The sequence below is a fragment of the Pollachius pollachius genome, assembly GCF_949987615.1.
Source record: "Pollachius pollachius genome assembly, chromosome: 12".
Classification (NCBI taxonomy): domain Eukaryota; kingdom Metazoa; phylum Chordata; class Actinopteri; order Gadiformes; family Gadidae; genus Pollachius; species Pollachius pollachius.
In genome coordinates, this window is record NC_136945.1 from 3010597 (window position 1) to 3032455 (window position 21859).

At 45.1% G+C, this 21859-nt stretch overlaps 1 protein-coding gene across 4 annotated transcripts in view; it reads left to right on the forward strand.

The window, feature by feature from the left end:
* Nucleotides 1–14826, forward strand: part of acap3b (ArfGAP with coiled-coil, ankyrin repeat and PH domains 3b) — a 56898-nt gene extending 42072 nt beyond the window's left edge. Inside the window, exons 16-26 of one of the 4 annotated variants that reach the window (XM_079748686.1) lie at nucleotides 2991–3060; nucleotides 3227–3321; nucleotides 3793–4013; nucleotides 4507–4611; nucleotides 5050–5148; nucleotides 6948–7171; nucleotides 8095–8204; nucleotides 8689–8799; nucleotides 9714–9775; nucleotides 13345–13394; nucleotides 13867–14826. In XM_079748686.1, the coding sequence (XP_079604812.1) occupies nucleotides 2991–3060; nucleotides 3227–3321; nucleotides 3793–4013; nucleotides 4507–4611; nucleotides 5050–5148; nucleotides 6948–7171; nucleotides 8095–8204; nucleotides 8689–8799; nucleotides 9714–9775; nucleotides 13345–13394; nucleotides 13867–14007 (1288 nt within the window). In that variant the 3' untranslated portion in view covers nucleotides 14008–14826. Of the gene's footprint in view, nucleotides 1–2990; nucleotides 3061–3226; nucleotides 3322–3792; nucleotides 4014–4506; nucleotides 4612–5049; nucleotides 5149–6947; nucleotides 7172–8094; nucleotides 8205–8688; nucleotides 8800–9713; nucleotides 9776–13344; nucleotides 13664–13866 lie in introns of those variants that run through there. The other 3 variants (XM_079748687.1, XM_079748684.1, XM_079748685.1) reach the window with 3 other exon arrangements.
* The last annotated feature ends 7033 nt before the right edge of the window (nucleotides 14827–21859 follow it).

Genomic DNA, 21859 nt, shown 5'->3' on the forward strand with positions numbered 1-21859 from the left:
CTACGGGTGGCAGACGAGAGATAAAGTGTTAATAGTTATCAGTGGATAACCATCCCTAGGGGTGGCAGACGAGAGATAAAGGGTTAACAGCTGGTTGGGAGGCAGCAGGTGATCCATCCAGTATGTCAGCATGTTTTTCACACCTTATCATGGCTGTTTCACTGGCATCATTTATATTGCATTCTGCGTCGCTGAGTGTGCCTCAGAGCAGGAGAGACATTGACACAGAGAGAGAGACACAGACAGAGAGAGAGAGAGAGAGAGAGAGAGAGAGAGAGAGAGAGCGATGGAGAGAGAGAGAGAGAGAGAGAGAGAGAGAGGGAGAGAGGGCAAAACAGCAGATGTCGAGCCCAGGTTGGGATGGAGAGGTGCACATTGTAACACACCTGCGGCAAGAAATGGCTGATGGTAATCTAGAGGTGAGTGAGAGGAGAGCCCTCTGCTGGGGGTGGATGTAGTTTATATGTCACTGGGCCCAACTAGTGCTCCTCTTTGATAACCCTGTGATGTAGGATGTGTTTACACCAGATGGCAGTTTGCACGGTTGTAAAGCAGCGCATTCTGTGGGAAAGAGCAACAGCAAGCTGATCTGGTATTAGATTGAGGAAGACACAGGGCTCCCTGGTCTCTACTGACTGTATGTTGTGTCTCAATATCGGAAGGTGCATCAAAAATATGTCTAGTCTGAAAATGTGTATATATATATATATACAGTGGGGCAAAAAAGTATTTAGTCAGCCACCAATTGTGCAAGTTCTCCCACCTAAAAAGATGAGTGAGGCCTGTAATTTTCATCATAGGTATACCTCAGCTATGAGAGACAAAATGAAAAAAATAAAATCTTGAAAATCACATTGTCTGATTTTTAAAGAATTTATTTGCAAATTATGGTGGAAAATAAGTATTTGGTCAATAACAAAAGGTCATCTCAATACTTTGTTACATGCCCTTTGTTGGCAATGACAGAGGTCAAACGTTTTCTGTAAGTCTTTACAAGGTTTTCACACAATGCCTCTGGTATTTTTGCCCATTCCTCCATGCAGATCTCCTCTAGAGCAGTGATGTTTTTGGGCCTTCGCTGGGCAACACGGACTTTCAACTCCCTCCAAAGATTTTCTATGGGGTTGAGATCTGGAGACTGGCTAGGCCACTCCAGGACCTTGAAATGCTTCTTACGAAGCCACTCCTTCGTTGCCCGGGCTGTGTGTTTGGGGTCATTGTCATGCTGAAAGACCCAGCCACGTTTCATCTTCAGTGCCCTTGCTGATGGAAGGAGGTTTTCACTCAAAATCTCACGATACATGGCCCCATTCATTCTTTCCGTCACACGGATCAGACGTCCTGGTCCCTTGGCAGAAAAACAGCCCCAAAGCATGATGTTTCCACCCTCATGCTTCACTGTAGGTATGGTGTTCTTTGGATGCAACTCAGCATTCTTTCTCCTCCAAACACGACGGGTTGAGTTTTTACCAAAAAGTTCTATTTCGGTTTCATCTGACCATATGACATTCTCCCAATCCTGTTCTGGATCATCCAAATGCTCTCTAGCAAACTTCAAACGGGCCCGCACATGCACTGGCTTTAGCAGGGGGACACGTCTGGCACTGCAGGATTTGAGTCCCTGGCGGCGTAGTGTGTTAGTGATGGTAGCCTTTGTTACTTTGGTCCCAGCTCTCTGGAGGTCATTCACTAGTTCCCCCCGTGTGGTTCTGGGATTTTTGTTCACCGTTCTTGTGATCATTTTGACCCCACAGGGTGAGATCTTGCATGGAGCCCCAGATCGAGGGAGATTATCAGTGGTCTTGTATGTATTCCATTTCCTAATAATTGCTCCCACAGTTGATTTCTTCACACCAAGCTGCTTACCTATTGCAGATTCAGACTTCCCAGCCTGGTGCAGGTCTAAAATTGTGTTTTTGGTGTCCTTTGACAGCTCTTTGGTCTTGGCCATAGTGGAGTTTGGAGTGTGACTGTTTGAGGTTGTGGACAGGTGTCTTTTATACTGATAAGGAGTTCAAACACGTGCCATTAATACAGGTAACGAGTGGAGGACAGAGGAGCCTCTTAAAGAAGAAGTTACAGGTCTGTGACAGCCAGAAATCTTGCTGGTTTGTAGGTGACCAAATACTTATTTTCCACCATAATTTGCAAATAAATTCTTAAAAAATCAGACAATGTGATTTTCTGGATTTTTTTTTTCATTTTGTCTCTCATAGCTGAGGTTTACCTATGATGAAAATTACAGGCCTCTCTCGTCTTTTTAAGTGGGAGAACTTGCACAATTGGTGGCTGACTAAATACTTTTTTGCCCCACTGTATATTTATTACACGGCTCTTCTCAATGCCGTGGAACGTTCCGTTCACTTGCATAGGCCCTTCACAACTTCTGGCGGTGAATTTTATTTGATAATTCACCGTTGCTAAGCAAGTAATGACCGCTGTCAAGGAAAGTGGATTTTTTGCTGTCTTTCGTATCACTCCGCAAGTAGTCCAGTAATTTATCAACCCCAGCGTACTCGGTTGCTAAGCGACATCAACGTCTTTCGCAGACTATTTCTCTACTGTTAACAAATACATTGTAAAAAGCCACACCGTGTGAAGTTATTTTTTCGTTTTGGCAAGTAGCTGTGTAATAAGCGGGATAATGTATAGAACGTCGCCGGTCATTATCCAAAATAAGCGAAGCAAGACACCTCTGCTTCGCGTCGGTGTCCTGTTCGCCCTGTCGGGGCTTATTTTACCGATAATGACCGGCGTTGTATACATTATCCCTTACATATATACCGTATATATAACATAAAAAGTATAATATATTTCATCATATAAATGTTTTTGTTTTAGATTATCTAAATATCGTCATCTATAATGTGTGCTGAACAAGGCTGTGGTGGTGCGTTGGAAGTATCTCAAGAGCAAATAACGTCTGACGAATGGCTCATAGCAAAAGAGATCCTTCTGAAGAGGTTCTCACTGTGTCCTCTGTCCTCCAGGAGCCTGGGCGTCCACTGCTCCAAGGTGCGGTCCCTCACGCTGGACTCCTGGGAGCCAGAGCTACTCAAGGTCAGTCGGCCCTCGCTGCTGCCATGGCGCTCTTGTCCAAATCATTCCGAATCATACTGTCATGGGTCACACATGTATGCTGACGTTCTTCTTTCCTCTCTCTGCCCATGTTCTACCATGTTCCCCGTGGCTCTCGGGTCCTGCTCAACCTGCTCCCCCGCTGCAGTTGATGTGTGAGCTGGGCAACACTGTGATCAACCACATCTACGAGGGCACCTGCGAGGCTCTGGGGGCCAGGAAGCCAGGGCCCACCAGTTCAAGGTCAGCCTCCTGAGCCTCACGCCAGAGAGACAAGTCATGACAACAATAGCCTCTCCTAGGGCCTTAGAATGGAACTGGTCATCGTTTAGAAATATTTAATTCAGTACATTTGAAAAAACATCAATTATATATTATAAGATGAGTGATACAGATGTTGGCAATTTACATTACTGCAGGCCTGAGTTTTGGGCAATTGTCTCAGAATATTTGTGTTTGTAATTTCTAGTTTAAGTAATATTGTTCATTTAACTTTCATTTTAGTTTTTTGTGTTCTTTATTTATTTATTACATTATTATTTCTATTCATTTCTATTTTGTTATATAATCATTTGCGTTATCGGGATCTGCTGTTACAACATAATTTCCACTCGGCGATGAATAAACTCCCCATCATAGTAATCTAATAATACAATATAATATTTTATAATTATAATAATAATACTGCTCTTGACCCATCCTCTCCGTCATCAGGCAGGAGAAGGAGGCCTGGATCAAGGCCAAGTACGTGGAGCGGCGCTACCTGAAGAAGATGAGCGGCAGCGAGGCATTGGTGGAGGGGGAGAGGAAGTCCCGCCCCTGGACGGTGAAGAAGTGCCCGCAGCACCGCAGCTCCTTGCGTGCGCCCCACAAGGCCCGCAGGAAGTACCATCGCTACGACCCCAGCGGCCCGTCCCCCGCCAACCTCTCTGCAGGTGGGTGACCGGCTGATGCACTGCCATCCCCTTAGTGCACACACATATATACATATACATACTTATGTATATATGTATGTATGTATGTATGTATGTATGTATGTATGTATGTATGTATATATACATATATATATGTATATATATATATATATATATATATATATATATATATATATATATATATATATATATATATATATATATATATATAATGGTTTAGAGCTTTACACCAGTAGAACATTATAGCTGGCCTTTGGTTTGAATAGAAGTTGGCTCTGCGAACATTTAACGAAACTATTGCCATTACATAAACACTAATACAATGTGTTTATGTAGAAGTAGGATTAGAAAATATTGGGGATACCCATATCAATATGTGGCTCTACTTAAGGTGTGACAATATTCAAATAATACAATTAACAAGTGTGGTACTAAGTTCAGTATTTACAGATCACTTTAATCCCACCCTGACCTTTGACCCTGTGCTCCCCAGCAGCAGCAGCGGCCGCGGCGGCTAAGTTCCGTCGGGACTCTCTGTTCTGTCCCGATGAGCTGGACTCACTGTTCTCCTACTTCGACACCGGCTCTGGGCCTCGCAGTAAGCGCCCTTTGCCATATATCTACTGTTACGTTGTGTTTGTCATTAAAATGATCCATCCAATACTTCTCCTGCAATTACATGAAAAAGAATTGTGTATGATGAGAAGTGAAGCCAAACATTCAGGATTAATCAAAAAGAGTAAGGTTAGACTTGTTAAGTTAATTGCAAAAAGTTCATTTCAGATTCCAATGGTCAGGATATCCCATCTTCACTCCAAGGCTTTTGTCCCCAAAATTGTTTGGATGAAATAGTCCTACTTCTCTTCAGTGAGCTTCATCTAGTAGAATAATATCAACGTTGTGGTCGTTGAATTGGTGGGTGACATACATCAGCATTAGTAGGGAGGGACCCCCTTCATGGTTGTATGGTTGTCATGCATGTGTTAGCGCCCCGGTGTTGCAGAGATTAATGTGTCCGTGGTCTGGGCTTTTCTTGGCCCGGCAGGGCTGAGCAGCGACAGCGGCCTGGGAGGAAGCACTGACGGCAGCACTGACATCGTCTTTGGCGCCGTGGTGGACAGCGTCACGGAGGAGGGTGAGTTTGTGTGTGTATCGGTGTGCTTGTGTGTGAATTAGGGCTGCACGATTCAGGGAAAAATCTGAATCACAATTTTATTGCTTAGAATCAATATCACGATTTTCTGCCACGATTTTTTTCTCACAAATAAAAAAAACATTTTCTTTTTATTTATTTTTTTATTGCACACATGAACCATGACAACAAAAAGGTGCAGTATCAAAAACGAGTATACTGAACCAACTTTAACTTTAACATAAATAAGCATAAATAAAACACAAATGTTTTCTTTGGAACATGGGCCTCTCATATGACCCTATATGTGACCCTGAACATGGCACTTAAAGATTCCTGGCCAGAAACACAAGTCTGTCCACATGCTCTGGCTTTAGTGATGCACGGTGGCATGTCACAATGTTGCCCGCTGTACTGAACAGCTGCTCAGAAGGTGAGCTGGTAGCTGGAATGCATAGGTATTTCTTCACCAACACAGACAACGGTAGATATACAGATGTATTTTGCCCCCACCAGATTAAGATTAATCTTCACCATATCCATAACCATATCCTTTGCTAGATGGTAAGCAATTACTAACTCCTACTGGAGTTATGTGGGTATGGGTTTGCCTTGTGCAAGGTGTCAGTAATGGATGTCTGTGTTGTTAATGTTGGACGACTTTCAGACTTTTTCTTGCCTTGTACAGCTTCATCATATTGCACTTTGTGGTGACGATTGAGGTGCTGGTATAGATTTGTGGTGTTACTTTGCGGTGCTGCAACGATCGCAAAGCATGCCTTGCAAATCCCTTTAGACTGACCCTCGTTGTTTTGCTTAAAGCCAAAATACTTCCACACCACTGAATGCGAGCCTTTTTTTGGAACAAGTTCCGTTTGTGTCTGAGGGGTTGGCTGATTCTCGCCACTAGTAGCTGGGTCCTCATCATAAAAATCCATTTTGTCTTCACTGTTTATCTCTTGTCGCACTCGCAGTCGCACTATCTTTCCGAACTACTGCGCTCTCTGCTGCTCCATGAGTGAAACACGTGACTAAAAGGTGCTTCGTCATTGGCTGAGGGTGAAGCCCTTCTCAGAACCTAGAAGGGAGAGAGTGCTTGGGAGTGCTTTTAAACCATGGACCTATGTTTTAAACTCACAGAAGAAAGTCGCGTTTGTCAGTTGGACTCGGCTCATAAAAAAAAGAGAATCGAATTAGTCGATTAATTTAAAACTTAAATCGACACAGGGGTGAATCGAGATCGCGATTTTATAACGATTTATCATGCAGCCCTAGTGTGAATATGAGATTTAAAGCCAAAAGCTCAGAATGAGTTTTCAGTTCATATTTGTACTAAATTCCAAGACCTGGGAATGTAGCAGGGCTGTATTCTTCATCCTCGCTTCTTTTAGGACTCAAGTCTATATTTGACACAGTATTTCGTGTTTTTCCCGACATGATGCTTTTTGGGCTTAATGATATTAATTTATGTAATATGCAGTATAATATGTGTTCATGATAATGTATCGTCATAATTAATTATTATAATTAAACAACTGTATCATTACAATACCATGAGGGCACGCAATTTTTAGCACAAGGATCGAACCCCTAACCCTGGCCGTGTTAAGGCCACACCCTCCCAGTGGAGCTGGACAGGAGGAGGCTTCCCTTATGGTATCACAGCGTTTTATTATGCATGCTACAAACTCTAGTATTCCTCTCATCTCTCTCTCTCTCTCCCTTGTTTTCCCTGCTGGCCCTCCTCTTCCTCCTCCTCCTCCTCCTCCCCTCCCCTGCCCGCCCCTCCTCCCCCCTCTCAGAGGAGGAGTCGGAGGAGTCGTCCAGCGGGGACGTGGAGATCGAGCAGGAGGTGGCCTCCGACCCAGAGGACCCCCGGGAGCTGCACCCCGGGGCCCTGCTCCACCGAGCCTCACGCCTCCACAACCTGCCGCTCATGGCCGAGGCGCTGGCGCATGGTGCTGACGTGCACGCCCCCGGCGAGCAGGAGCACGGCAGGACGCCGCTCATCGAGGCCGTGGTGGGGGTGAGTGCCGGGGGGGAGAGTAGCAGGGCGATGAAAAAGCAACATGCACTGAAGTCAGATACATGTCATTAAGTAGCAGGAAGCCGGCCACACACCGGCGCCAAAGCGCAGCGGTGCGCATTTCACGCGCGTCAATTGCCACCCCTAGCCCCAATAGGAACGGGCGCGCTGCAGCACCGTTGTGATATGTTTTGAAAGAAGCAGATCAACAAACTTAGTCGGGATAGGCTACCATACCGTCATACCAGTTGTTTTATGACTACATATATGGCCCTGATGCCCATGATCCTCTGTTTGTGCTTACAATGATAGTCACATTAATTCATAGTTACTTTATGTGCTGTCAGGCACTTTGTTTACGGTTAGTCACTTTACACACTTTATTAACTTTCATTGCTTATTCTTTTTGCATTGTGGAATTATTCATCTAGTGCATCAACAATCTCCATATGTACAGGACCTTGTATCAAGCCGAGATGTACAAAACAGCTTTAAAAAAGCAATTTTTCAGGGGCTAGGGAATAGAACAGTGGCGTGAAGCCTAGTTGGGTGCAGTGCGCCGCGCGTCTAGTCGGCGCCGGTTTGGGCTAGTACGTCCGGAATAATGACAGCGTTCTTTTTGCGAGACACAAGAGAATTATGAGACTTAACTATGAGGATGGTAAAATATTCCAATGAGAAGCTATTCGAGAGGATATACTTGATTCAGAGGATTGATTGATATTAACTCCCTTCCTCTCTGTCTCTCTTTGTCTCTCTGTCTGTGTCTCTATCTGTCTCTGTGTCTCTCTTGTGTCGCTCTCTGGGCCTCTCTGTCGCTCTCTGTGCCTCGCTGTCCCTGTGTTTCTCTCTGTCTCTCTGTGTTTCTCTCTGTGTCTGTCTCTCTGTGTCCCTGTGTCTCTCTCTCTGTGTCTCTCTCCAAGGGCTCTTTGATAGCGTGTGAGTTCCTGCTCCAGAACGGGGCTGATGTGAACCAGAGGGACATGCGGGGGAGGGGCCCACTACACCATGCCACCAACCTGGGCCACACCGGGTATGTAACACACTGTCTGACCCTGTGGTTTGCACCCTGGATGTTCACCGTCTACCTTAGGATAAGGGACATGGACTTCATCTATTTTGGAAAGAATTCATTGTTGGATTAATTTACTTTGCACATATTTCATGCTGAACATTTGTTGACAGGAAATCATTAAATTTCCAATAATGTCACATGTGATAAGACGAAGAAGAAGATTAATTTGTTCATATCTGAAGGTTGTTAATAGAGGAATCAATGAAAGCCTCTCTTTGAGCACGTTTATGCACAACACTGGTGACAGTAATAGTAAATCTAGGCCTATTTACTGATCTACACACTGAAGTTTTCACTTCTATTAAAAACATTGTATTGGAGTCCTACATCCTACACAGTTGCATATGCATGTGACAGTTGAATGCTGACCTCACTTGTTGACTGTGACCTCTCTATCTCTCCATCCCTTCATCTGTCTCCACAATCTGTCTACTCCTCACAGGCAGGTGTGCTTGTTCCTGAAGAGAGGGGCATCGCAGTCAGAGGTGGACGAGCAAGGTCACGACCCTTTGAATATCGCTGTCCAGGCTGCCAATGCAGATATCGTCACCTTGTGAGTCCACCTCATACCCTTTATTTCAGAATCAGAATCAGTTACTTTTATTACATTTTAATGTACAAGTACGCAAGAGTAGACTGGGTAGCCCCGCCCATTCTGCCGGCGATTTGAATTTGCCCTGCAGAAGGGTCTGGAGAGGAGCAATACATTTCTTTCTGCTTCTGATACTTTTTTGCGGGAGCTAATCACCAAGCTGGCTTCTCCCACCCCTGGCGCGCTATTGGCTGGTTTAACACAATGACGACAGGGAAGCGGAGGCAAGCAGCCAATTGCGTACAGTCATTTAAACTAGGCCCGATGATCACGCCTCTTGAGCTGAAGAAAATGACATCAGCTTCCCCAGACCAACGTGCAATCTACAATTGAGCCTAAGAGTACAATTCTTAGGCTTGGTTCCTCAACAGTCACATAGCAGGAACAATACAAGATAAACTTAATAAGTAAAATAAATAAAAATAAGTAAAAATGAGAAGCAGCATCAATAGATCACAATAATAAATAATAATACAATCAAATAAAGTAAGTGATAATGAGTAGAGAAACTAAACAGTGGTCGAGGTGTTGTAAAGTGTAAAGTGTAAGTGTCAGTGTAAAGTGTTCAAGTGGTAGTGGTACCAGTTGATACTATAGTGGAAAAATGTTGTGCAAATTACAGAAAAATAAGTAGTAAAATAGTCTGTTGTGGTAGTGTGCGTGGGGTTTATTTAGGGCAGACGTTTCTCTCTGTGAATGTGTTTATGCGTGAGGGTGTGGAAATGAATGAATAATTTAAAACTTGTTCTTTGATATTTTTGGGATAGTGAATAAGAGCTTGATCGCCTGCAGCAGCACTTAACTCACCGACGATGATGTCATGTTGTTCTCACTTTCACTGCCGCCGTCTTGTCTCCCCTTCCTGTGGTGTCCAGGTTGCGTCTGGCGCGGATGAACGAGGAGATGCGTGAGGCCGAGCCACCGCTGGGCCAGCCAGGTCAATACCCGGGCGGCAGCCCCACTGAGCAGCAGTATAGGAAGTGCATTCAGGAGTTCATCTGTCTCACCATAGAGGAGAGCTAGGGGGCGCCATGAGCATCCCAGGGAGTAGCTTCCCCGTCCCTCCCTTGTATTTATTCCCAGACACCCCATGGTGTAAAGCAGTGTAGATGAAGTTGCCCCTCAGCATGGGTACACAGTCTCGTTCCTCCTCATTTGCAAAGTCAGTGGAGAGGTACTAGTTCAAGTTTTGGATCTGTGGCTCAAAGGCAACTTTGTGAAGAACTTGAAGGGTTTTATTGTGAAAAACCTCCAACTCCCATGTGGGATGATCTTCCTTCCTGGCATAAACTGTTTCTGTTTCTGGTCACCAACTGCTTTTTTCCCCCCTCTTAACACAACTTGCTTTTCTGCTTCGCTATTACGAACTCTGTGTTGCTTACTACTGCGCTAGACATGCACAGAACAATTCAATGACGGCTGCTCTGGGATTAAGACCTCTTCTCTGTATGCTGGGGTTGTGCTAAACCTGCATTGCCTTCTAACCTGTTGTTTCTAACTGAGGTCTAACCCCTTCCGGGACACTAGATTCTTCCCATTGCACTTAACATCACCGTCATTCAGGAGAAGCTCACTTACTCACAGTAAGAATAGATTCCACTCAGGCAGGTAGGCTGGCGCCAGAAGGGATACAAACCCAGGAGCCTTTGGGCTGGAAGTGAAACAGCCTAGACACCCCAGGCTCCTACTTTTGGTTCACCAAGAATTACAACGGTCATCTCTGAATAATTGTATGTTCTACTCTGTGTGTGGATATATATATAATTATATATACACATCCATAACACACAAGCCATCGGAGGGGTTTCTTATATATATAGATTTAGGACTTCTAAGGTCAGTCTTGAAACTGTACTGTGGCATGAGGTGACGCTGAGGCGTTTCATAGAGAAAGAAGCGAGAATGGAGTGGTGCAGGTGGTTTAGGGCTGATGTTTACTGTGTGTACTGAGCGGAGATCTAGGGGTTTATTGTTACAAACTGTGAAGCTGATGATGAAAATGGATTGTCAGGAGGGAGGGGGGACACATGGCTGCTTTACCATATACCGACCATGTGATGGATTTGAGCGAGAGAGAAAGAGTGAGAATGAGAGAGTTAATGAGTGCATGTGTCTAAGAATACTGAGAGACAGAGTTAAAAGCTATGATGTTGTCATGTATACCTTTATGTACAAAACAAATGTGCACTTTTATCTAACGGCAGTATCATCATTATTATGATTTTGTTTGTTTGTGCTTGTTTCGTTTTCTGTCAGTTCTTTTCAGCAGAAACCATTGTCCCTCTTATCTGATTTTCTATTTATGTTGTTGGTCTGCCCGGAGGACGTGCAATGCAGTAAATAAGTTCTTATTTTTTTATATTTTGCAGTACTATAAAAAAGGATGTTAGCTGATAAGCTGTATAAAATGCCACTCACCGTCTTTATATCCTTTAGTACATACACAGAAAATTTTAGTTATTCAATTTTTAGGGACAATCAGTGAACAAACATGTGTTTGTTTCCTGACTATTCCAAAGTTAATTATCACTCAACGCCAGTAATGAATCAGTAATATTATTCTTTACTGATGGTCGCAAACATAACTTACTATAGGAATCAGTAGTGCAGCAGTCCTTGAGACAGAGTATTACCCATACATGTTCTGATGTGTTTATGCTGCCATCAGTGTCTGGTCTTACTCAACGCCTGCCACAGCGATGTTTCCTATGTCTGGAAAGACTCAAATTGATTATTTATTGTAGAATTTTCTCAGCCATAGATAATGTTATCTTTGGTTCATGTCATTGATTCCACAACTCCTTTGTTTGCAACAGAAACCATCCTGGGGCTGTGCTTGGGTAATACACAGAGTGAACAACAAGCACCAACCCTTATCTTAAGGTCTACTGTATCTGCTCAATGTGACTGCCAGACTTCCCCCAGAGTCATATGTGGACCAGACATGGCACTCATGTAACCAACTAGGGCCAACTAGGGACTCAACATTCTCTTGAATTTACAGTGTACTTTACTCATCGCTAACATACATTTTCTGAGGTTGGCTCACTTCGCTGACCAAAATACGCATGCTTTATCAAAGTTATCTTTGTGAATGCCAACATTATCTGCGTTCCAAGCATGATGAAGTGCTGTTTTTCTTATGGTTTGCCAAGTGATGCTGTTCATCAACACATGAACCACACTGGTTCTGATGATGTCTTTATTCCACTATTATGGGACTCTCCATGTGAGCCAAGGTCTTATCTTTGATACACTCACACCAGAACACCAGTTCGGTTTCTTACTACCGATGTCAGCCAGTTGTGTTGCCATTGATTTTTCTCTATTTGAGTTTCCTCCTGCCAAAGACTCTAAAGGGAACGCGTCCAAATTAGATGTTACATGTCACCTTTTTTTATATACAAAGAAATGTCTGAGTAAATACAATGTTTTACCATGCTTTGTGATGTGAAAAGAGAGGTAATAATGCACTCTGGATGTAATCATTTTTGGGAAAAAAAAAATAATAAAGTTAGAAGAAATAGAGATATGGTACAGGCTCATAACATGTTGGATATATTAGCAGGTAATATGCCAATGCTCAGTGTACTGCGAGTAGATTCAATCTTAAGAGTGTGATGAGATGTTACCAAACTGTTCAGGGCACTCGCCCTTAACTCAATGTTGGATGTTGTTTCTCATGGTGTGTGTTTTAACATAGGAATAGTAAATAGGTGCTTGAAAATAACAAAAAAACTAACGCTGTACATAGCAATGCTTCTGGGTGTTTGACCTCAAATGTAGCTCCCTGCCTCTCAGCATTCAACTGTTCTGACTGATCTGTTTTAAATAGGTCTATATATTTCCTTCCAAAATAACATGTCACACTACTGGAATGTCGTGTAGCTCTCTGCAAGTTGGAGTTTATTTCTGAATACTTTTGTTCCTTGTCAATAGAAAACGCTCAAAGGGGGAAATCTTAAAAGCAGAAAATAAAAGGAAAAGAAACTCTTGCAAACTAACCCAGCTTCCGGATTGTGCTGTCATTTCTGCTTCTTACTCATCTCTCTTTATGTAACCATCTTCCCAACTTCACCCAAAGTTTCATTGACTTTTAGAAAAACCCATCAAGAACTGATGTTTTTTTTTGTAACTGTCAAATACCTGGTCACAGAGATGTTGTCTCTGGAAACAAGCCGAGATTGAGAATGAGAATGTCATCTTGTTGAAACTCACAAAACATATGAGTATCACTCCAAAGACGTAATTTGTGGTGGTTAATATCAGCTTTGTCCAGCCGCAGGCCCAAAAAAAAGGGCATCCCCTCGAAACAGTACTAACATGTAATGAATCATTGAGGCTTAACTTAAATCTGTAGAACACATTTGGTCCTGCAAGCCAGGCCACACCACTGTGTTACTGTACACATGCTCTGTCTCACACACTGTTATTGATCCAAACCTTTCTCCCTCTATTCTGAGAGGACAAAAAGTGACTGACCAATCATTGCTTGTCTCGCCACAGGGGAAGCAGCGAGCAGCAGGAGGGTTAAACACAAGGAGGGACGGGAGAGAGTGAGTGAAGCATCTGGGACCGCCGCACAACAGAGTGCCTTCTTTGGCTATGGCTTCTTTCTTTTTGACAATCTTGGTCTATTCCACACATTTTCTCGCTCTCACTCCCTCATTCGCTCACCGAGAACAGAACATCTCTTAGTTCTGTTGATGATGAGAGAGAAATGGTCTTGATGCTCATCACTCTTTCCCTGGGGTTCCCGCATTTTTTATTTTGGGTTATGATGTTGGTACACTATAACCACACATACAAAATTTGGATCTTCACTTCAAATTTTCCAAAAGCCCCTTCTGCGTGTTTCGCTCTTCCTTTCTGATCATTCTGGCTTTCCTATTGGGTCTCCAATGTGTCCCAGAGTTGTTAAAAAAAACACTGTAGTAAATGCCTAAGACACAATCCAATCTGCCCTGAAGATTCTGCCGTCACAGCACTGGCAATCATAGCAGTGACATCATTGTTCCCCTATTACAGGTTACATCACCCGTGTTGACGTCTTTCGCCAGTTTTCTCTCCTCGCGTCGTTACGGCCCGAAAAGCTCCGGAGAAGGAGCCTTCAATTCAGCCACAGCCAGGAAACATCCTAGCGTCCCGAGCCAACCAATAAACAAGTGACTTGTTTGTCATGTGATTAAAGGAGTGATATTTTGCTTTTTCCACTTTTCCCTTTGCTTAAGATATGACGTATGTAAACATGTTTTACGTCTGCTAAACTCGAAAAATCTAAGTCCGAGCCAAGGGGAGTATCCACCGAGAGTGCCCCTAAATAAAAATGGTGCGTGAAACAGCTTGTTTGTTCGCTCAAACTTTACTGCTGTAACAGTGTGACGTCAGACACAGTGTAAACATGGTGCAGTGGGCGGTGCTGAAGTGCCGAAGTCACCGACACACGCACAAAGCGTTCGACCAATCACAGGAGAATGGTTTTTGAAGGGGTATTTCTAACATACAGGCATGTAACCCTATTCTAGTAGTATCCCCAAATGCAATTCTTAACCCTAAAAAAGATATGATATGGGATCTTTAAATCAGACTAACCTACTTCTTGAAAAAAGACAGACCAGGTGAGATGAGTAGGTAGGTTGGAATGATTCTTCAGCCTCAAATTATTTTCTGTGCATGTGTAAGAGTGTGAGTCAAGGTCACAAGATTGACAACTTGTATGGCAGGTGGAATGTAATTTGTAAATATAATGCCTCCATTTTGACAGACCTATTTGTTTATAGCTTTTAACACAGGTGTTGACAAATGAAGCTGTAATAGTTTTCCCAAGGAAGTCAGTCAGTTCTCTTTGATCTAAATTCAAGATTTTAACATTTTAGAAAATACTTCTTGCATTTTCAAAATACTGGAAATAACTTATTTGCTAAATTATGTAAGACAATTTCTATATTTTGTGTCTAGATAATGTTATAATAAATTATTTTTGCATTCTATGTGACTCATCCTTTCAGAGCAGAATTGATGTTATGTCCTGGTTGCTTCTTCCCCTAAAAATAGCAACAGGTGGACATGGAGTAGCCTAAAGAGCCAGTGAACTATGGGGGGCCGTTGGATAACTTTTGCTGCTGGAAGACCTGCTTCACTTGTTCCACAATTAGCTCGAGCTTTGCTTAATTTTCCCCATATTTAGCAAATAGAACCTCCTCCAAAATGAAATGCAATTTCCCTTTTTCCACATATGTAAAATTTGAAATATGTTAAATAAAAATCCTAAATCTACATTTTATCTAAATCTAAATGCTAAATCTTATATAGAAAACTAAATCTTTACACATCAATCGAAATCTACATTTTATATCTAAATTTTTATGCATAAATCTAAATCCTAAATCTAAATGCTGAGCTTCACCATCCACACACCGAGGCGTTAAGTAAAAGTGTCGGAAAAGCTAAATGTGAATGAGGTGCAGGCTGAATCCAGTCAGGAAGATTCAGGGCCATTGTTTGTACCTGTATAGGCTAGCCTTCAGGGGCTCACCTCAGACCAGGTGCATCAACTCAATCAGCTCCTGGAAAAACACTGTGATGTGTTTTTGCGCGATGACCGTGATTATGGATATACCACCACAGTAATCCATAGTATTCCTATGGGTTACTGTGGTCGCCCACCCGATTAAGCAACGGCACCGCAGAATTCCGCCCCATATCTTCCAGGAAGGAAAGCAGCACGTTCAAGACCTTGTTGCCCAGGGTGTGTTAAAGGAAAGCTGCAGCCCTTTGGCGTCCCCTGCAGTTGTGGTGATGAAGAAAGATGGGACTGTGCATTTCTGTTGTGATTACAGGAAACTAAATAGTGTAACACGCAGGGATGCCTACCCACTTCCTAGAGTTGAAGAGTCGCTAGATGCTCTAGGCCAGGCAAAACTCTTCTCCTCTTTGGATCTGACTGCAGGGTATTTCCAGGTGGCCGTAGCTGAGAAAGACCAAGAGAAAACCGCTGTAACGACACCATTCGGGTTGTACCAATGGACACGCATGCCATTCGGGCTCTGCAATGACCCTGCTTCATTTCAGAGCCTGATGGAAGTGGCCCTGGGCGACTTGGCTTTTGAGGTCCTGTTGATTTACCTGGATGACGTCCTAGTGTTTTCCAGGGACTTTGAAAGTCATGTGGAGAAGCTGAAGTTAGTCTTTAGACGTTTACGGGAACACGGCTTGAAACTTAAACCTAAAGAATGTTTCCTGTTCAAGACGGAGGTAAAATTTCTCGGGCATGTCGTGTCAGCCGATGATGTGCAGGTGGACATGGAGAAGGTGAAGGCCCTAGAGGATTGGCCTGTCCCACAGTCTTTAAGGGAAGTCAGACAAGTGGTGGGCTTCATGTTGTATTACAAACGGTTTGTTCCCTGTTTCGCACAGTTAGCCCGGCCCTTGCATTTACTAATGGGCAAGGCTAAAAAAGGGGTTGGTAAGGCTGCAACTCAACATTTCGAATGGAGTGAAGAGTGCCAGGCAGCATTTGACAGCCTGAGGAAGTGTTTAATGGCACCACCTGTTCTCGCCTACCCTGACCGTAGCCTGCCATTCATTGTAACAACGGATGGAAGTCTCAATGGTCTTCGGGCAGTTTTGAGCCAAAAGCATGCAGGAGTAGGGCGCGTTATAGCGTTTGCAAGTCGGGGCTTACATGGGCCCAAAAATAATGACAAGAATTACAGTGCGTTTAAACTGGAGTTACTTGCCCTTAGATGGGCGGTCACTGAAAAGCTTCGTGACCTGCTGCTCTTTTCTAAATTCACTGTGGTTACGGATCATAACCCCCTGAGGTATTTGGAAACTGCGAACCTTGGTGCGGTAGAGCAGAGATGGGTTGCTCAGTTGGCTGAGTTTAACTTTGAGGTACACTACAAGCCGGGGAGAATGAACCAGAATGCTGACGTGCTGTCCAGCATCCCAGTAGCTGCAGAGCCTGAGACCCCAGGTGTGGAAAAGGACTTCCTGGTTATAAAGGAGGAGGAGGTGCGTGCCTGTTTGTGGCCATCTGATGAGGGTAGGGCAAGGAAGCCAGTTGCATGTTCAGCAGCTCAGTCGAGGGTGAAGGGCCAAATTTGTGGTCATAGCTGGGACGAGCTGCAGAAATTGCAGAGCCAAGATCATGACATCACTGCAGTGTTGGCTGCTATGAAAACCCAGGACAGGCCCACAAATGGGGGTCCCAGACACTTCGTACGATGAGCTGGCCCCAACGGAAACTCATAGGGCAGTGGGAGCCTGAAATTACGGCACGGAGTATTGCTCCGAAGCTTACGGGACCCAAGAGATGGGGAGGAAGTAAACCAGTTAGTGGTTCCATTGTCCCTGCAACGGGTTGTGTATGAGACACAACATGACCATGGAGGGCATTTCCATGAGGGGTACACTTGAGGCGATGAAACAGAGTTACTATTGGCCTGCTATGGCCAAAGATGTAAAGTGCTGGCTGTGGCAATGCAAGCATTGTGCTCTGACCAGGGATGTGTTCCCAAAGACGCAGGCCCCTATGACCTGAACCAATGTGGTAACCCCTCTGGAAGTGCTTTTTATGGATTATACCCTGCTAGAACCCTCAGTGGGGGGGGTATGAGAATGTACTCGTGCTTACTGATATGTTCACAAGGTTTACCATTACGGTGCCTACTAAAGATCAAACAGCAGGAACGACAGCAAGTGCACTGATTAAGAACTGGTTTGTGTTTTACGGTTGCCAGATAGCATTCTGATCAGGGCCGTATTTTCGAGGTCAGCGTCATTAAGGAGCTCTGTCGCACTTACGGAATCGCCAAGAGTAGGACAAGTCTTTATCACCCACAGGGCAATGGCCAATGTGAACGTTTTGATAGAACGATGCAGGACATGTTAAGGTCACTCCCAGCAGAAAAGAAATGCAAATGGAAAGAACATCTTCCAGAGTTGACCATGGCCTATAACGGTCATATACATACGTCCACAGGGTATTCACCCTTTTACTTGCTCTTTGGGTGGGATGCTCGACTTCCCAGAGATGTGTTGGCAGGAAAAGACCTGGAAATAAGTGATGTGGATAACATTGATGACTGGGTCCTTAGCCATCATCAGCGGTTGCAGACAGCAGCTGATGTGGCACGCAGGGCATGTAAAGGAGCCTCTCAGAAACGCAAGAGGATTTATGATTGCAGGGCACGTGGGGCCCTCATTAGGCCAGGAGACAGAGTCCTATTGCGTATCCATAGGCCGAGAGGTAGAAATAAAATCCAGGATCGATGGGAGTCTGGATTTTTAATTGTGTAAACTGAGATGCCAGTTTACACAATTAAACCTGAGGCTGGTGGGCCAACTAGGGTTGTTCACCGTGATCAGCTCAAGCCTTGTGTATTTGAAGTCCCCATTCCAGGACATCCCCAAGCTCATGATAGGTCTCAACGTAAGTCTATGTCTGACACTTATGATGTCGTTTACTTGCCCTGTAGCCTCCCACATACTACCCAGGCGCGCCACACCCCTGCTTGCAGTACATCACATACTGACACGCCTGACGCAGATGGGGTAGGGGAGCATAGTGAGCGGTCAGCAGTAGGGGAACACATAGAGAGCCCAGGCAGTGCATCAGAGGGAGAAGAATCATTTGAGGATGCAGATGAGACTAGCACAGATGGGGAGGAGCTGTCAAGGCCTATTCGGCCTCCAAGGAGTTCCAGGGGTCAGCTTCCTAAGAGGTTTATTGATTATATATTAAAATAGTCCTTCATATTGTAACGTCCACCTCACGTGGTGCAGCGTTGAATAAACAGTCGATGTCCGGCTTACAATCCTGCTCTTTATTTGGTAAATCCACAGTTTATCTCCGATCACTGTTGGCCGTGACCACTCGTACATCCAGCCGTAACACACGCCGCTTCCGGACCCTCCCTCACGTTGTCCCCCCCCCTTCTCACGAGACACCTGTCTCGTGAGAAGGGGGGGGGGAATTCGCACCTGTCTCCTTCCTTCCTTCCTTTCTCCTTCCTTGCAGCTGTACCCGGTACAATACTTCACCCAGCCGCTCCACCACCTGACAAGGCCCCCCCCATGACAGTCCAACTTGGGGCACCGTCCCTTCTTCCTGCGGGGGCGATACACCCACACCAGCTCTCCAGCTTGGAAGTGTCTTCCCTTCGACCTTATGTCGTAGTTCCTTTTTTGTTTCATGCCCGCTTTCTCCAGCTGGTCTCGGGAAAAGACATGGGCGGACTCCATCCGATCCTGGAGTCTCCTGGCATACTCTCTCCCTGGAGGAACAGCAGGGGTGTCAGGGGGCTTGCCAAAGGCCATCTCCACTGGCGTCCGTATCTCCCGCCCCAACATGAGGAGGGCAGGCGTGCTTGAGGTGGACTCCTGAACAGCGGACCTGTAGGCCATGAGGACGAAGGGCAAGTACGTGTCCCAGTCCCGTTGATGTTCCGCTGTGAGGATTGCCTGTGGCATGTGGGCATAAGCCCTCCTGGCTAGAGTTTCAATGTCATTAGCTAGCACACGGAGGGGCTCCCCAGGCCGCCGGCGCCTGATGGAAAGTTCAGAGCGTAGGAGACCGGGCTGTTCGCAATGTCCAAAACGCCTCTGCAGAGCCCCAACAAGAGCCTCATAATTATTTCGTTCCTCTGGGCTGAGCAGTAACAGGCATGCCAGTGCGTCGTCCGTAAGGCATAACGCTAGCTGTAGCGCTTTATCATCCTCCGACCAGCCTGCAGCTTGTGACAACAGTTCGAATTGGGCATGAAACGCCTGCCAGTCTGCCTTACCGGAGCACTTTGGTGTTTTACACGGGGCCCGGGAAGTATAGGCACCGCCCCTCTGACACGCAGGCTGTGCACTCCCTCCGCTGTCATGCTCTGGAGGAGCCGACGTGTCTGCGACGGAGCCTCCGCCATATCCTCTGCTCCGTCGGGGGTCGGTGGAGCCTATTCCCGCGTCGCATGCCATGCGCCTCGCCGTCTCCCTCAAGCGGGCCCTGGTCTCCGCAGCGCGCTCAAACTCCGCCGCCAGACCCCCGCAAGGGCATAACCGTAGCTCCCCTCCTCCTCCTCCTTAACTTTCGGCCGCGCTCCACTCCCGTGCGCCATGTCCGTTGGCAGTACAAACAGCAGCACCCCGTGGTGGGTCCGCAAGACGCTAGGATAACGGCTAACACTGGAGAAGAACCAGTCCGTCGTTTTACTTCTGACACCAGTGTAACGTCCACCTCACGTGGTGCAGCGTTGAATAAACAGTCGATGTCCGGCTTACAATCCTGCTCTTTATTTGGTAAATCCAGTTTATCTCCGATCACTGTTGGCCGTGACCACTCGTACATCGAGCCGTAACACAGGTCTCACTACCACCACACGCCGCTTCCGGACCCTCCCTCACGTTGTCCCCCCCCCTTCTCGCGAGACAATCCCTTATTAACCCACTAATAACATTAGTGCATAACCCAACACATGAGAACATTTGCATTGCTGCTGAACGCATAATAACCGAACCACATTAACCCAGCTCGTTATTTGTTTATTTCATTTTATTTTTGCCTTGTGATTGTTACAATGTTAAATATGGACAAATTATGTATACGTAATTTTTGTTTTTTATGTTTTTGTTTTTTTTGGGTTATGCATATGTCACCTGTTCTTTAGCAGGAAATCGGGGACAATATGACCATTGAACCACCTTTGTTCCCAGTGCTGTGGAGAAGTATTGGTTGTGGCAGGGTTTGAATGGGGGAATGTGACGGACACATAAGATTGACTGGCGTCTGGACCAATGGGAGTGGGAAGCAGATACGGAAGAGAGGCGGGTGGCGAGGGAGCGCGGGAGACAGGAGAAGATGGAGATGACTGGAGAACGGGAGAGGAAGTTTCATGGACGGAAAATAACCGTTTGGTCGATGAGACAAGTGAACCGGACCCGGGAGCTGGTGTGGAGTGTGGTGCTGGATGCTTCCAGCTGGAAGACGGCTGGCGAGTCTTGATAGGGAAAGACGGCGCCGGAGTCTACATTGGATATCATCCAGACCGGCAGGTCCATTGCACGTGTTTCTCCTCCAGTCTCACTCTCGTGACCCCCGTGAGTAATTCCCTGCCACTCGACTTGTAGCACTGGGTCGGAAGGAATATCCCCTCTTGAACTATTCGTCCATTGTTCCCGTTCCGCATGCGAATTAACCGTTGCCTGCGACTGTGTTCGAACAACTTTCGCCACCTGTTCAAGGAGATATGGACTCAATATCTTGGTTAAATTTGATTTGTTTTATGGCGATATCTGTGGCTACTGTTGATTAATTACAGTAAATGGCAGTTAATTTCTTCCATAAGTTATGCCACTGTTACTTTTTGTACTTTTATTCGACGAGCACCACTCTCTTTTGTAACTTCCTGTTATCGAAGACGCTAGACTTCCTGCTCCCGTCTCTGCAAAAATCACATGCTCACGATGCTACAGAGTTGGTCAAACATGCAAACGAACTATTTACATGCCATATCCTGTGTTAAAACTTGTAAAAGGTTATTTATTGTGGTTCACTCCGTGTTTTTTGTCATTGTATTTCTCGTGTAAGGACTGTTACCGCGAGGTGTGTGTGAGGAAGACGGGCTGCTAGCAGGCTGAGCTCAAACTTCGCGCCCTTGGAAGCAGAAGGAGGTAGTAGGAGACTAATGGTGTATTCATTGTAAAAAGAGTGGTTCATTTATTAAAACTGTCATTATTTTATTTGAATAAGAGCTGCAACTCATAACGGTTTAAAAACAGTAGTTTCATGTAAAATCCATTGCTTGAGTTTACAAAAATGTATTTGTTTAAGTTTAAAATGTGAACATGATTTCTATGTATTATTTACTGAAATCTGGTACTATGGCATTTGTATTTCTGTCCATTTTCATAGTTTTCAAGGTGTCAGAAGTCCCCTAGGTGGCTGTTAAAATGCCAGTGGTGAAAGGAGGAGAGAATTAAAGTCGAACACCAGTCGAAGCTCTGCATCCTGTGTGGTAATTCCAAGTGG